Here is a 16,933-nt window from a genome sequence, read left to right as displayed (position 1 = left end):
CCCATAGCCCCCATAGCTTAAAGTGCCTAGCCTTACTCTACCTTCATGACCCATAACAACTAATGAAAGTAACCTTTGGTGAATTTGAATAGTCCACAGTGGGCGAAGCCTTTGACATCTCTAACAGATTTATATACAGTACATTAATTTTTTCTAACTGCTTTTTAGCCATACATTTCAAAATAAATGCGTACATTTGGGTGTACATAAATGTACTGTATATGTGGTCAATGGATTGATTGGTGTGACCAAAGAATGAATTGAAGGGTCAGAATCACAATGTTGCCATTTATTGTCACTTTTATTTTTGGCAGTACTTGATCTCAGTAGTCTTTATGCTAATGATCACATTGAGAAATAAACAGGTTCCGTAGGCGTCCTTGAAATCCTTGAAAGTTTAGGAATTTCAGTGGGGAAAATCAAGGCTTTGAAAGTTTTTGAAAATAGACCTAGACATGGGTCACTGAAAGTGCTTGAATTTATATATTTTGTGCAAGAATAGAAATTCTTTTGATTCTTTTTTTAAACTTAAAGTAGCACCACTGTAACACAGTCCAAATGAGAAGTGTTCACACATTCAAGACTCTCTCTCTCTTTAATTGGTGTCTGTGACCTTCTGTAAAGCCTGCTTGTTGCCATTATAAGAATTCAGTGTTGTAACTGTAATTAACCTTGATCTGTGTCTCAAACTATTCCGTGTTGGGGTTGGGTCCTTGAATGGGCCTGGAAAGCCCTTGAAAAGTCCTTGACTTTGAAGTTTAAGAAGATGTGGGAACCATTAATAAAAGTCTCGCTTTTCAGGACCCAGGTGTCACGATATGCAGATAGTTTCAGTTGTATGTGCCAAGATTTATAATTCCTGCCACTTAATACAATAAAGGTGAAAGGACATCTGTTTGTGCTGCATCAAACATCGAAAAAATGTCAACAGCAGTGTGTCCTTTCAGAGTCATTGTCCTAGTTGCATTGCATTGCAATTTTCTTAAGTAGAAAGTGGTTCCCAAATTAAAAAGCGATCTCTTAGTAAATGTTTACAAGAGGCTTTTTTTTTTCACGCACCTCACCTTTGATGCACTTCGATAAGAGACTCAACTCGTCTTTTTCGCACGTTTGTTCCAAGAAGCAAGTTTGCAATGAAATCATTTGGCATCATAATTGTTTATTTTGGTCTTGTAATTCATGGCTGCATGGTTGGCAAGATTTCTCCCACTAAATAATCACAATTCAGATTCAGCCAGGAGGTCTGATTAACGGTTGTCGGAGTCATGATTCAGCCAGTAGGAGCCTGGCCAATCAGCTTCACCTCCACAGGGAAATGGTCACTGACAGCCAATGCCTGAGAGAGATAGAGAAAACATTGCAGAAAGTTTCCCTGTGGCACAATTTGTTGTTAGTACAGCTTTCCAGCTTGGTATACAGAATATTGCTTCAGTTTACACAGTTGTGTACGCAGAAAACAGGTGTAGCTTTCCTTGTACAATATGTTTTATTATATACTACCATCTCTAAAAGACTATATACAGTATACTGGTGGTTTTAGTTGTTTTAGCCTGTCAACTAAAAATCTTGATCTTGATCTATGATTAGCATCACTGCTGACCATTTTCCAAAGCACACATAATCATTTTTTTTGCCTGCTAAAGTATGTTTTAAAAACAATAGTCAACAAACAAAACAAAGAACGATAAATTAAATAAAAAACGTTTTAAAAAATAAAAAAACGTACATTTTACTGGGGGCAGCTAATTTCCTTGAGTCTCCTCTGGTTGCCACGCGAATGCTTAGAGGCAAGAAAGAGTCCAGTTTTTCTACGCTTTACACAAACTAGATTTAACGTGTTAATTAGTTCTGGTAGGTGGACTTTGTTACCATTGGACATAGCCAAGCCAGCTGTTTTCCCTGTTTCCAGTCTTTGTGCTAAGCTAAGCTAACAGGCTGCTTGCGGTATAGACGTCACATTGACTAAACAGACACGAGAGTGGTAGCAATCTTCTCAAGCAAATAAGCATTTTTCCCAACATGTCAAACTATTTCTAAGAGTAACACAACGCCAAGCTGAAGAGCAGCTTTTCACTGACACCTCCTTGTTCAGAGAACCACACCCAACAGTGATGTCACCGTGCACCAACCGTGCCCTGACTACACTTCTACATCACTGCTGGAAACAAGCAAAAACAGGATCTTCAGCCGGTGTTAAGTAGTTCTTTATGCGGCCTACCCTTTTTGCACCTTGCAAGTTAATACAATTCACTTAAGTGAATTACGGAGGAGAATTAAAGTTAAAGTTCTTACCAAACTCTGGCTAAGATTCAAGTCCACCATGTAGTCGTAGACCTCAGCACTGCCATGCACCACTCCCTTCATCATGTCAGCAGTGACCACAACCCTGCGAATACAGGAAGAGGGGTGGAATTAAGAGTGTGTGTGTGTGGGCATGCAAGTGTCTGCGTATGTGTGTGTGTGTGTGTGTGTGTGTCTACCTGTCGTAAGGGCAGTTAGTGTGTGACACTGTGGTGTCGGCCTCGTCGGTGATCAGCCAGTGGAAACTCTTGTCGGTGAAGAGGCGGATCTGCTGCCACTCGGAGCCTGTTACATAATTGCAGCCTGCGTTGAAGTCGCCCAGCAGCACGACGTCCTGCAGGGGAGAGTGTAATGGTTCAACCACTCTCATCCCCTTCTCATATTTTACCATGTTAATTATCCTTTGCACTCCACCTTCTTTTATGCATTTCCACTAAATAATGGATTTTGTGTGTGGGTGTGTTTGTAGAGCTGAAGGGAGTATTCACATTGGTGTTCCAGCGGGTGCGGACATCAGCCACCACGTCGTAGAGAGCGTTCACTTCCTTCACAGCGTAGTCTGGAGAGGTGTGCTGGGGGATCAGAGCAAAGTTCTTCACGGCTAGAAAACAGGAGGGAGGAAGGAGTGAATGAAGAGAGAAGTGCATGAAGGAGAAGAGACACGTTGAGAGTTTTGGTTATGGCAGACTTAAATCATATAACAAATAGTGAGCTTACTGTCTTTTAAATTTGGTAGGACGGAGTTAAAAACCCTATTTGGCTGACATAAATCCTCTATGGTAGTAAGTAGAATTAAACTATAGAGTTTTTTAAAGGGGCATTGGTGACCAACAGACCTCATGACATGAATCTCATCCTACACAAGTCTGGTGCTTAGTTCTCAGTTGATCACCTACTGAATGGGAAAATCTACATCACTGGTGTAAGCCGTATCACTCTCGGTGTTCTTACCAGTATATTTGGAGGAGAACATGACGACGAAGGGCTCTCTGCTGAAGATGTCTGTCCCACAGGGCTCACAGCCATCATCGTAGGTGTAGTTTTTAGCCACGGACACCGTCTGCTCCCTGGAGAGGAAAGAAACTGCTTAACCACATCTGATTTACTCTGGTGTTGTGTACTTTTTCCTTCTAACAGTGTGGAGTTTCTCCTTAGGACAGATTCACTGCAGTTCAGCTTCTTCCCTGTTGGAATTATTACCTGTAAAACTTAAAACTAAAGTTTTCTAAAAGTGGGTAAGGTCCATCAACAACACTTTCAAAAGTCCTTTGTAACATATAGAACTTGCTGAACTAGCCTATATCAATCAAATGTAAGTATAATTACCATAGCATTACTGTGTTACTTAATAAAGCTTGACCAAAATGCATTTTGTATTCACCAGCATTTTGTGCAGAAATGTAATTTCATGATACAAAAGTATTTTGTGCCCAACATGCAATTGTGTGACACTTTTAAATGCATTTTAATTTCACAACACATTTGTGAGCATTTTGCACCCAAAAATACACTTTGGTGACACTTTAAGTGCCTTTGTTAAAAAAATGCATTCAATGGCATGAAAAGCTGACAAAAGTGTAACAAAAGTGCGTTTTCTGGCACAACATGTGACACATGATCAGCCATATTGATCTAAAACGCTGATCTAATCTGCTGTTATCTGTATTGAACCACCTTTCATAAAACCAGTGGTGAAAAGTGACTAAGTTCATGTACTAAAGTACTATACTTCAGTACAATTTTGAAGTACTTCCACTACTACATTTCAAAGGGAAATTTTTACATTTATCTGACAGCTATAGTCACTGGTTACTACATATTGCATACATTATAATATATGATGCATTGGTACAGATTAAACTGCCCAACAGTATATCAAGTAGTTAAAATTGGCTCCACCAAGACCAGCTGCAACATTAAAATGCTTCTTACATGTTTATGCATCAGCAATAATAATCAAATAATATAGTAAGTACATGCTGATAATGCTTTTGTACTTTTACTTTTAAGTAAGATTTTGAATGCAGGACTTTAACTTGTAGTGGAGTATTTCAACAATGATGTATGGCTACTTTCACACAAGGATCCTCTAGTTTTCAGAGGACAGAGACAAAGACACTGCAGAGCGGAAGTAAATAAAGCTTTGAAAGAGAAATATTTCTGTCTGTTCACTGATGTGGGGCCTCAACAATGGCTCTCTACAAAAGTAATGGCTTTGTTTTTGCCTGTCTGTGTACCTGTAGAGGAAGAGATATCTCTCCTTATAGAAGCTGCGACCCAGCGGCTCACTGATGATGTGACTGTACCTGAACTGAGGAGAACCTCTGGGAAACACACACACACACAGAGATGGATGAAGAGCATCAGTTTGTTTATCGTATATCATAATGTGAGTTTATGAGCTGTCCACCATATTACCACATTCTGTGTGTAATAATACTGTGTATGCTCTGTATGAGGTGTGTGGTCAGTCTAACTTGTTGACATGCTCCATGAGCTTTTTGGTTACTGTCAGATCGCTGTCTCTGACCTCCTGGATCAGAATGATGTCATAGCGGAGGACAATCTGAAAAAAAGAAAAACACAAAACAACACATATGTGATTAAAGTTCTTGTGGCATAGTGTCTTTTTTATATTAGGGGCTGATTTGTAGTGTAGTTCATTAAAGCATGGTTCTCCTAAAACAAACAAGATTTGAACCAACAAAACCTCTCTTTTTCCCTATAATTACATGATCTGTGTTCATTATTGTTCTAGGGAGTAAAAGGGGCACTCCACTAATTTTACACATTAAAGTTTAGTGGTCATGGGAAGTACTGCTCAGCCTGTGAAAACAGTTGTATAATGTCTTCTGTGGCTCAGGAGGAGAAAATAACCCCAATGATGTCATAGTGATGTCATCAGGGTTACATGAGCTTGGGCTTGGACAATACAACTGTATAACAGAAACGATGCATTACAAACTGGGGGCATAGAATTTGAAAGCCATGGGAATTTACCAGGCAAAGAGGGTGTAAAGAAATGAGATGCCAATGATTGCATTATGGGAAATGTAGGTTCCAGTGTTTGGAGCTTGATTTGATTGAGCCTATATTAGGGACTAAAATTCAAGTAGTGCTGCTTTTTGTTTTTTGGCCATTATTTTCTCAGTCCCCCAACTTTATAGACTGAGAATACTGAAATTGCTGGAGTGCCCCTTTAATCTCCAAATTCCTCTGAACAATACAGTATTCAAAGTAACTTCAATGCCATTCGTATGTTTCTAATGTGCTACCAATTTATTCCAATGGAAGTGTAGGCTAAACTTTGTGGTATTTTAGTCACTCAGCACCCTTCAAAACATATTGTCTTTATATTTCAAATGTGGGTATTTGTGATGAGGTACAGTCTAAGAAAAAAATAACTACTGGATGTAAAATACAGTTCCAGACCGTGCTGATGATGTCCATCAGAGTCGTGTTGGAGGATTTCTTTTCTCCAAATGACTTGATGTTGAAGGCTCCCAGCAGCAGAGAGGTAGACAGATGCAGCAGGGCCAAAAAGAGACCCAAAGCACACACCAAACGCATCCTGAGCCCAAGAGGTCAGATATTCAAAAAATATATGTATTTAAAATCAGGGGCGTGGAGCAGGCATCACAGCTATAGCAATTTATAATTGTAATTCCAAATGTTGATTGTATGACACATGGTCACAGGACCCTGAAAGCCTCTTCTTCCCATAGCCTTACTGTGGGAGTGAGACACGGACGTAACACCTGCACCCCTGGACAGATGACAACGTGATCCCTGTTCCTGGCAGTTTATCTAACTGCAAGTCAGCAACTTAGTGTTTGATGTGCTGTTTTTTGCAGAGGCAGGCTACATGTTGGAACGCTGGGTAAAATATTACTCCAGTAGGAGAATGTATTATCCTTTTACCCTGGTTACAAATATGGAAACTGAAAACAGCAGCTCTGGTGTGGTGACTTTTTGTTACGGTAATCCTACTTACACTGTTGCTGTGTGTTACATTTAGTCAGCCAGAGTAAAACCATATCCTGTGTGACTGAAACATAAAGCAATGACGCAGACCTAGTCACGTCGGGTTACAGTTACCGTGTATAGTGTTACATAGCCTGCAATAATTGGAATTCTCAACAACAACAGTTTCTAGTCTTGCTGTACTTTTGTATTACTTTAACTGTAACAAAAAGTCTACAAACGTACTCATCATGACCCAAAGTGTAAGCTTTGTTCTGCTCGGCTTGCATCTGCCGTTTCTGTGTTAAAGAAGAGTCAGAGGTGCATATCTACCTGCTTCTGTGAGGCTGTGTGGGGAAGGAGAAGGTCTGTGTTTAAGCAGAGCACAGAGGTTTGATTGTGTGAATCCCCGGAGGCTACACTACAGCTTCTGAGCAGAACCACCGATAGTGTCTCTCGTGAGGTTTTTATTTACCTGCAAGTGCATGTGACTGGGTCAGGCTGGGGAGGGGTGAAGAGAGGAGGTGTGCTGTGGATGGGGTACGCAGTTTTCAGGTGATATATCATGGCAGCCGTAGAAGCCTTAGCTCTTGGGCAAAAATTGACTCTGACAGTGGTCTGGTGTCTATATGTAGGCTACAATGTGACTGTCAGAAGAATTTCTGCTTTTGAGTGGGAGTGGGTCATTTTACCACTGATTTAATTGAGTTTCTAGAATGATTCAGCTCATCAGGTGACATACACTGTGTCTGTTGTGTTAGTAACATTTGATTTGCAAAATTTATAACATAAGGTAACGTTTGCAGGGCCTCTCAGTTACATTGAGACCAGTTGCCTAGATAATTCAGTTTGCTGCACTCTGCTAACCCAGCCAGAAATCCCCAGAATAGTTGTACTTATTATTATGTCCTGTCATTTCATCAGATCAAAAACAATCACGGAGCCATATATGTACTTTCACACGCAAACAAACTTTATTGAGGTTTATTGGACCGTGGCGTGGTGAGCTATTCTCAAACTTGTCAATATTCTATATGCTATTGTAAATGGACACGTAGGCTAAGCCTGGGTCTCCTGTCTGTCTTATGTAATTATTTAATATGTACCATTTAAAAATTTTAAAAAGTACTTACAGTGTCATTCATTTCTAGTTAAATTTGTTACTGTCTCATTCCCTGTACTTCTTCCCTTGTACCTACCAGAAGGTACCCAGTAAGTATTTCATGGGGACCCTGTACATAAAAAACTATTTATACTGTAATTTGTAATTCCGATTAGTCTCATCCCCTATCTTCAAGGAGCTACACTATAACAATAATAATAATAAAACTTTATTTATAGAGCACTATTATAGAGAAACAAAGTACAAAGTGCTTCACAACAAGAGAAGTGAAATACCACAGTGAATAGACTGTGCCCATCTGCATCAGCTGTAGAGAGAATCACGGTGATAACTTTGTTCTTATGGTGAGAACATGTTGCTGAAGATATGAAAACTACTACCGACATCTGAAAAGTTGTCAGATCTGGAGCTAGAGTTGCCGCGGTGGCAACAGCAGATCCATTCAAAGCCATAAATCAGAAACAACTTTATAATGCAAGTATACATATTTATTCAATTACCACATAGGTGTTTTGATGGATTATGATTAATATGGTAACTGTTATACTGTGTGGTGTTTACAGTGTGTACTGCTATGAAAATGTGGAAGTGTAGAGTCTTAAGATTGAGATATGTATTTGAAATAACTTTTTTGACAAACATTATTGAAATACATTTAAACAATTTAAAATGAAAATATTTGCAATGTATTGTCTGAAAGGAATTTAAAAACAGATGTTTATGCTTTTGCAGTAGACCTTGTGCTTTAAAATACATCTGTAATGCATTAGAAGATACGAAATTCACTTTTAAAAAGTTACCCACACAGAAACAGAGCAATGTTGTCTACTCCAGTCAGTGCAGTGAGGAAAACTGCAAAGAACGGTACATAGGCGAGACCAAACAGCCGCTTCACAAAAGACTTTATCAGCACAGACGACACGCTAACTCAGGGTTACAGAGCGCCGTGCATTTCCATCTAAAAGCTACAAGCCACACATTTGAAGACAGCGAGGTGAAGATTCTAAGTAGAGAGAAGAGTTGGTTTGAAAGAGGAGTCAAGGAAGCCATTTTTGTGAAGAAAGAGAACCCCTCTTTGAACAGAAATGGTGGTCTGAGATTTAATCTGCCCAAAGTCTATCAGAGTGTATTATCACCTTGGTCACGCCTATCAGATGCTAATCAGGCACTTAACAGTGATGAAGTAGATGCAGCCAGAAAACAATAGGCCTGATTACTGATTACTGGGCCATCTTGAAACTATTAGGTCAGTTTCAGGTGAAACTAGCTATTAACAGATACTCAGGCAGATTCCTTCCTGAGGGCAGGGCTTATGTAACTCAGAGTAGCTTAAATTTCCAGTTCCCGTCCAATTTTTTCACAATTGAGAATGACTTCCGGATGGGAGCCAAAACGTCTTGATTCTGAAAACAGCGTCCAGATGACTACGACTGAAACCTTTTCTACGATAGAAGACTCCTGGACGAATGAGGGACTACACCGTCCCATTATTGAGACCTCGGAAACTGTTCTATTGTAGCCTGCTGTAATGGGTGAAACCACTGAGTGGCAGCACAGCAGTAACGTTAGGTCGTTTTTCCAGGGAAATAGGACAGGGGAGTAGATACTTTATTTTCTAGTCTACACTTTAGTCCAGTAGGTGGCGATAAAGCGCTAACAAAGCGACTAATCACTAGAAGAAAACGCTTTGGAGTGACGTCATTCGTGTAGCCGCCACAAACAGGAAGAAAACATCTAACTGTTATCTAAGCAGAGAGAGCTCTCTGGCTAGCTTAGCAGCCTGTGTAGCATTGGCACAGTAATGAAACGGTCTTGCGAGTCGGGAATAAATTGGTGTTTTGTCATGCTGTGTCCGGAGTAGTGACTGTATCAATTGATACCCAAGGAATATAATTCTCCTCGACTTTCCTCCGGTCCGAGCGTTGAAACGAGGTACGTTAGCTTAGCAGCAGAACGTTTGCTAGCGGTAGCTAAGGTTAGCCTGTATGCTAATTAGCATGCAGCTGTTATACTTGTAAGAGGCTACTCTACCAGGTCACTGCGTTTTCGTCTGTTGTCTTGTGACTGTGAGTATTATTTTCTCATTTTAACAGTACGCTGGAATGTGGTTAGACCTGCAGATAGAAAAGCGGTGTTGTTGGTATAGCTATAACTATAAGTAGTAGCAGAAAACAACACCACCAACCACTGAGAATTCAAGCAGACGTCTACAATAACAGATGGATAATTTAATGACTCGTGTTGTTTTTGTATAAATAAGCAATGTAGTCAGCAATAACAAAATGAATCTTGTTAATGTAACACATTTAACTCAGTCTCGTTGTGTATAAGAAAATATCTGTGTTTGAGTCTGGATCCTGTCAAGGGTAAATCACAAGAGATGGACATTATGCATTCTCTACAGACGTGTATCTGTTTTCAATATGCTTTCAGGAGGCATACATTCATTTTTGTGCAGTTAAAAACCTAAATAGGGGATGCCATCAGTTACTCCTGTGGTGGTGTCTGTTCTGCAAGCAGCAAGAACTTGTCATTAGGTCATTTAAAAATCTAGACTGTGAAGCTGTTCAACACCATAAATGAAATGTCAGGCCATGTTTTTATTCACCATGTTACACCATGTTTCCAGATGCTGCATGCCCACTATTACACAGAGCTGCGATGATTAGTCACTCAAGAGAAAATTATTTTGATAATCATTTAGGTCATTTTTTTAAGCAAAATGTCAAACAGTTCCAAGTTCTTTCATGATAGTGAATTTTCAGTGAGTTTTGTTTTTATGTTTTATCAAACAATCTAAAAATCGTTAATTTCAGCCTTAATATTATATTTGTTCAAAATGGAGTTATTGCAGATTAAGGCTTGTCTGACCAGCAGACCAAACTCAAACAAATTCAGTTTACTATCATAGAAGACCATGAAAACCAGCAAATACTAATATTTGAGATGCTAAAACCAGTGAATCTTTGGTCTGTTTGCTTAAAAATTACTTAAACGAATAATCAATTATTAAAATAGTTTCTGAATCATTTCCTGTTAATAGACTAATCATTTCCTGGTTTGTTTTTGTTTATTTATTATTTGGGCTTTTAATAATTTCACAACTTTCGTTAAACAGTATATGTTCAGTCAGAATTATTATCACTGGTTCTGACAGGTTTGATCATTTATGTAGCTTTTTTAAATTGGGTTAAATTCACTTTCATGTTCTAATACAAAGCTCTTAAAAGTTTTACATTTCTGAAAATGCAAACACCAGTGAAGTGTTTTTTGAAACAGTCATACTGTATATGCTTGAATGTTAGTCAGGTGATACACACGCTCACGCACACACATACACTGACTTGCAGCCTCCTTTGTCCCACTCAATGCAAGAGGCTATTCTATGTCATGTTTCTTCAAAATGATCCAAACTAGTGAACCTCATCTTGGTCTGTTTAAGCTTTGTTCCTGGAGTTTGTTATCAGGTGTCACTCCTGATTCTTTAGACACCTTTAACTCTTTGGTTGTTATATTGGTTTTAAATTAAATTCCTGGTGCTGCTACAAAGCCCTCACCGTCGTAAACGTGGTTTTCTCAAACCTCTATGTACTGTGCATATCTACATTTGATTCTTTTGGGTGTGAATGACCTTTACTGAAGTTAGGACTTACTGTTGGTCTGTCGTTCAGCATGATCTCTTAATTGTTTGTTTAGGTCGGAGTTGCTGACACTGTGACTTATCAAACCTGTCTGTGCTCTGTGCTCTGCTCTGTTGGTCCCTGCAGGTGTGAATGAGTGACGTGGTGCCTCCCACAGCTCTCAGTGAAGTCCAGCTCCGCTTCCTCTGCCACGATGACATAGAGAATGTCAAGCTGCTCTGTGGTGATTGGTTCCCAATCGAGTAAGAATCATATTCACTGTGCCAGTCATGGCACCTGTTAGGGTTGGAGTTTGAAGCATTTTACCAAATCTGCATCAAATATGTAATTTGTATTTATATTATATATATGTACAGTATGTATTAGTATTATATTTGTACTCTTTCAAATCTATCGTTGAACATATGTACATAATTTGTAGGGAGAAACATTCAAAAATCCAACATTTTTCTTTTTTCTGATTTGCATTGATAAGCTTATTCAGTGCACTCCCATTAGTTGACTATTGCATAAATATTGATTGCACTTTGGTGCATTTACAGTCAGTTTTGAGAAGATTGCCCAGGGAAATGTGTGTGTGACATGTTGATATTTCACAGGGGATTTGAGTAGAGGAATTAATCAATTATGTTTTTATTATTATGTTATGCACACAGCCTGCATGGGCTTACAAGACGCCACAAATTCATATAAGTCGGATCCAAAGTGCTGCGTGTACATTTTCAAACAATACTACAAAAAAGTTCGAACTTTCCTTCAAACTATTTTAACGGTTACTTTAATAGAGTTAACATTACAACACTAATTATTCCTTTAGATATACAGCATATCAACCTCCTCAAAGATTAGGTAGATCTCTTGGATGGAGCCCATGGAGAAATGTGTGATTTACTCCACAAACACCTTGTTATTTATTCTGTCCTGCCATTTTAATTACATTCCCATTGTACTGACCCTGCTGCCCAGCCCATGTCTCGATGAATTGCCGGTATGGGAGCAAATCAGTGAACCCCCAGAAAACATTGTATAGTTCTACTGTGTATAGAATCTGCAATTTTTGAATTCATTAAACCCCCATATCCCTGTGACACAGTTCAGTACAGGGGAGAAACATGCATCTAAAGTTGGGTATATGTAGAATAGTTTAACTTCGTTAATGAGCTCACAGCAGAGAACCCACTTCCAGCCTCAAGAGAAAACCCCAAATATTTATATTCACTAACGTATTCTAAAGAGACTAAACCAAAACCACACCTTTCTTTCTGAAATTCATTATTTGTTTTGCTCTGGTGCTGGGTAACAGATTCCTTTACATGTCCATGCATGAATGCAAACCTTTCTGACCTTTGGCTGCAGGTACCCAGACTCATGGTATCAGGACATCACCTCCAACAAGAAGTTCTTCTCCCTCGCTGCCACCTTCAGAGGAGGCATCGTGGGAATGATTGTGGCCGAGATCAAAGGCCGGACCAAAGTGCACAAAGAGGTACGATGTTCGGCCCTGTTATACAGTCGCTCACACACAACACAAGATCTTTACAAAGTGTATTCTTCGAATTTGTATTCTGTAGAGATTGTGTCACTGAGAGTGTTGTTAGTTCAGTCTATCCACTCTCAGCTGCCATTTGGAAATGTCTTAAGGTCTTAATCTTTTCTCCCTGTCTTTATCTGTGTGTTTCTATGTGTCTGTGTGTGTGTGTGTGTTAGGATGGAGACATCCTGGCCTCCAGTTTCCCTGTGGACACACAGGTAGCCTACATCCTCAGCCTGGGAGTGGTCAAAGAGTTCAGGAAACATGGCATAGGTACGGCTCCCCTTTCCCACCAGCTCTTGACACTCGCACACACAAACTTGGCTTTGTCACTTTGGAGGACATTGCATTGACTTACATCCACTCCCTTGACACTTGCCCTATCCTCAGCCATAACCACTACATGCTTAACCCCATCCTTTACCCTAACCCAGAGGCTTTCAAACTGTGAGCAGGTACCGGAGAGTTGAAAGGGAGGCGCGGAGGGAGAGACGTGAGGCAAAGATACCGCGTGAGGTGAAAGGGACGGGTGCGTGCTGGTGTTCTAAAAACCACTGGAAGTTGGTTATTGTAGTTTGACCTGCCTATCAACAGCTGCAGCAGAGGCTGTGACACACAGCTATTGGAGGCAATTAAGAAACTTTAAACCCTTAGCCCCCTATTGCCAGTGAGTCATAACTCACTCAAGTCTTAACACACAGATATAAAACATATTTTTTAAATTCAGTGAGACCTACACTTCCTGAGGATAACTTTATCTCTGATCTCCTTCGCGAATAAACATCCATAAATCCCCTCAATAGTCATAGGAAAAAAAGACGCTCCTTTTAACAGAACTTGCCCGAATCGTCGCCGTTTTAAGTTTTCTTCAGTATCAAAGTAATCCAGTGATAGTTGTCTGTATATCCATGTGTACATTGCAAACAGGAACCGCTAACAGCTAATTCAGCATACTTTTAATGGAGCCAGTTTGCCAAAATGTGAACAAATATGGGCTTAAAAAACAGGTTTCAAGTTGTAGACAAATGATAGAAGATGAGTTCATTTAAATTGTTTGATATTTTATAGTGCATTGGTCCAATGCCAGCCAATGTTATCAGGTCTTCATCCACTCTTCACTCTGAATTCAAATGTGAAGGCACACATCAGCTGACGATGGAGAGTACATACAGTATTGTTTCAGTTCCACAGTTCCAGTGTCTAAAAAAACATGAAATGGAAAATCACATTCATTGACATTATTTATGACCTGTGGACTACTTCAAAGTAAACTTTAATTTCACCCCTGCTTTTAACAATGACCTGTAGGGCCAGAGGGTTTTTGTGTGAAAAACACACACAACACTGTCCTTTTATGTAAGATTAATAGATACATACAGTATGTAATTGATGTTATGACTGTTTAAGGAGGAGGGCGGCGTTAATTAATTCCTGTAAACTCCTTTCGACCACTCAGGCTCCCTACTGCTGGACAGTTTGAAGGAGCACATCTCAACGACAGCCCAGGACCATTGTAAGGCAATCTACCTACACGTCCTCACCACCAACAACACTGCCATCCACTTCTATGAGAACAGGGACTTCAGGCAGCACCATTACCTGCCCTACTACTACTCCATACGAGGCGTCCTCAAAGACGGATTCACATATGTACTCTACATCAATGGAGGTCATCCACCCTGGACAATATTATATCCTTTTGTGGCAGTAGGAAAAGAAGAGACTCAGTATTGTTTAGCGGACAGTTTGTATATATATTTCTCTTACACCAGAACGCAACTTGCTCCATTAGGTAGAATCTCCAGCATCTTGATTAGAGGAGATGTTTGCGCTGTGCTCAGATCTTTGTATTTTCAGGCAATCACACAGACATATCAAGAAGATAAACCAAACATACATTTTTCACATTTTCCTTAACTTCCTGTCCCACTGACTATATCCAGCACATTGGTTCAACCCTGGCCAGCCTGAGCCCCTGCTCCATCCCTCAGAGGCTGTACAGACAGGCCCAGTCCCTGCTGCGCTCTCTGCTGCCCTGGTCCAACATCGCCTCCAAGACCGGCATACAGTACAGCAGAACAATGTGACACAACATGGTGGGTCGGAGTTGTGACAGGAGCATATTCTTGTAGCTAATAACGTGACTTTTTCTGTTCATCATTGGATGTCTGATGTTCTCTTTTTCTCTCCTTTATTTTTTTTTCAGGAGCGCACCTTCCGTTTCTCATCAGTCTTCCCCTGTACACACCAGGATGTACAAGCACACTCACATTCTCCATCTCCTACAGCTTTCCACACCCTGTGTATGACACGGGACTCAGGTTCAACCTGCGTTTGATCGTCCACACACTAGAGTAGTAGTCCTGATTCAATACACGTTTTGGCACTGTTCACACAACATCCAGGTTTGCAGCTGTAGTTCTGTGCCCACTGCAAAACAGGGTTGTTGCATTGCAACGTCATTAAAAGTGCAATGCTGGTTTTTACACTGACGGACGGTGTGTTCTGGTAAAACCACGGGATTTCTTGTAATTATTCATTTACTATACCATCCCATATGTACTACACTATCCCATAGTTACTATAGTAACCTGTGTTTACCCAGTCATACGAAAGCCGAGCAGTGTCAGACCCGCTTTCAACCCAGGCAGCAGAGCAAAGCAGACGGCAAACACAGGTCGTAGCTTTGGTGTGAAAGGGGTGTAACACACATACACTGGGAACCCTACAGAGACTAAAGGTTCAACCCTGCCTATCTTTTCTGTCTCCCTTCATCCTGTCCACCACTGTCACAGAGACTATGTATACTGTTTGTATATTATATATACTAAGATAATATATAAATTTCTCTCTATGTATGTCTATTCTATGCTGTCAGTAGGCCTAGTTGGAAGGTAACCCATCCTGTCCCCATTTTGAGTCAATTCCAGTTTGTAAAATAGAGACTCAAGAACAAGTTAAATTTATTTGGACTGTGAATCTAGCTATTTTAATGGGCTAGTGGGGTAGAATAATATACGCAGGAAACCTTGAGATACAATGTTGATGGGTGATATATTTAGTAGCAACTGGAATTTTCCAAAAGGATTCTTCCCTTTTGGAAGTTCATGATATTGTCTTATTTGCTGTGCGCAGTAATTGTACTGGAAACTGTACTAGTGACATCGCTACAGAAACATGTGAATTTGTTACTCAGTACTTACTGCAACACGTTTACAGACACCTCACATTTTATGCAGTGCTGTTTGAAAGTCTTACATAAAAATATGATCATAACTCAAAGCAAAATGGCCTTTCTACATTGTTTCCAAATGTTGCCCATGTATAATTCATACAAGAGTAAGGGAGAGTTGCTCGGGTCCTTGTGTTAGAGGTTTTAAATGGCTGCAGCCCTGTCTGTGTGCTCTATGGCTGTAAAATTGCTGCTAATGTAGAGAAATGTCTATTTGTTTGTCCAGATTTTAAAATATGGCCCAGATTAGATTTTCAATGTCGGCCTGTAGACGAGATGAGAAAAAGGAAGCAATGCTCCCAAACACACACGTCATACACCTTGTGTGCCTGCGTGCATGAAGGTGTGTATGTCTGTGTGTGTGTGTATGCAAGCAGGGTCTGAAATTAGCACCTAGCAAGTGCCAAATGTTAGTCTGACCTGTCTGTGGAAGACAAATGAGTAAAGTTCACCCAACAAGTTGACTGGTAACTTTGTCAGTGAGTAACATTGTAGTTTCTCAATTTTATTGCATTCTGTTTCACTTTATAATGAACTACAAAGCTGATCCAATGTATCAGTCAGTGAGCAAATCTTAGATTTTATACATGACGTAGTACTGAAAAAGGTAAGGGTAACTGTGAAAAGTGTTCATTCATTGTTAAAAGGTGAAAGTTTCTCAGTTTGCCAGTCCTGGGCAGGACACACTAAAGTAAATTTCAGACATTGTGTATGCAATACATTTGTTTCATTCACTGATTGTAAAGACTGAGTCAGTGTGACTGCCCCTGCTGTATGATTATTTTACATTGTCATAACATTTTCTTTGTGATTGTCATATTACATTGTCATACACCTGAGCCTTGTTGTCATTCACATTGTGCCATGGTTTCATCTGTTTGTCCTAAAGGGGCACTCCAGTGATTTAATATTGCACTTCCATAAATTTGGTGGGACTTGAGAGAGACAGATTAAAAAAAGAATGGTCAAAAGCAAGGAAGCAGAGGTCGAGACATCCTGACTTTTAGTACCTACTATTGGTCAAGTTCCAAAAACACTGGATCCTACACTTCCCATAATGCAACTTGATAGCACCTTTCTGTTAAACCCTCCCTGACTGGTAATTGCGCATAACTGTGTTTAGAATTGCATACTAACGTACT

The 16,933-nt window shown here is 40.0% G+C and overlaps 2 protein-coding genes across 4 annotated transcripts; one reads left to right on the top strand and one right to left on the bottom strand.

The window, feature by feature from the left end:
• Positions 1 to 80: 80 nt before the first annotated feature.
• On the bottom strand, positions 81 to 6,735 carry dnase1 (deoxyribonuclease I). Its single transcript, XM_044181873.1, has 9 exons — positions 6,598 to 6,735; positions 5,734 to 5,872; positions 4,779 to 4,867; positions 4,539 to 4,625; positions 3,253 to 3,368; positions 2,790 to 2,902; positions 2,481 to 2,635; positions 2,293 to 2,386; positions 81 to 1,336 (listed from the first exon to the last, which is right to left on the bottom strand). The coding sequence occupies exons 2-9, from the start codon at positions 5,869 to 5,871 to the stop codon at positions 1,271 to 1,273; spliced, it is 858 nt and encodes a 285-aa protein (XP_044037808.1). The 5' UTR covers position 5,872; positions 6,598 to 6,735; the 3' UTR covers positions 81 to 1,270.
• Positions 6,736 to 8,769: 2,034 nt separating this feature from the next.
• On the top strand, positions 8,770 to 16,630 carry nat15 (N-acetyltransferase 15 (GCN5-related, putative)). Of its 3 annotated transcripts, none has more exons than XM_044181790.1 (7): positions 8,770 to 8,982; positions 11,155 to 11,270; positions 12,385 to 12,514; positions 12,736 to 12,832; positions 14,016 to 14,250; positions 14,490 to 14,655; positions 14,766 to 16,630. In XM_044181790.1, the coding sequence occupies exons 2-6, from the start codon at positions 11,161 to 11,163 to the stop codon at positions 14,644 to 14,646; spliced, it is 729 nt and encodes a 242-aa protein (XP_044037725.1). In that variant the 5' UTR covers positions 8,770 to 8,982; positions 11,155 to 11,160; the 3' UTR covers positions 14,647 to 14,655; positions 14,766 to 16,630. The 3 variants fall into 3 exon arrangements, with proteins under 3 accessions (XP_044037725.1, XP_044037724.1, XP_044037723.1); XM_044181789.1 differs by lacking the exon at positions 8,770 to 8,982 and adding an exon at positions 9,043 to 9,453; XM_044181788.1 differs by lacking the exon at positions 8,770 to 8,982 and adding an exon at positions 9,045 to 9,319.
• The last annotated feature ends 303 nt before the right edge of the window (positions 16,631 to 16,933 follow it).

This window comes from Siniperca chuatsi, linkage group LG21 (genome assembly GCF_020085105.1).
Source record: "Siniperca chuatsi isolate FFG_IHB_CAS linkage group LG21, ASM2008510v1, whole genome shotgun sequence".
Classification (NCBI taxonomy): Eukaryota; Metazoa; Chordata; class Actinopteri; order Centrarchiformes; family Sinipercidae; genus Siniperca; species Siniperca chuatsi.
This window is presented reverse-complemented; position numbering and strand designations above follow the sequence as displayed.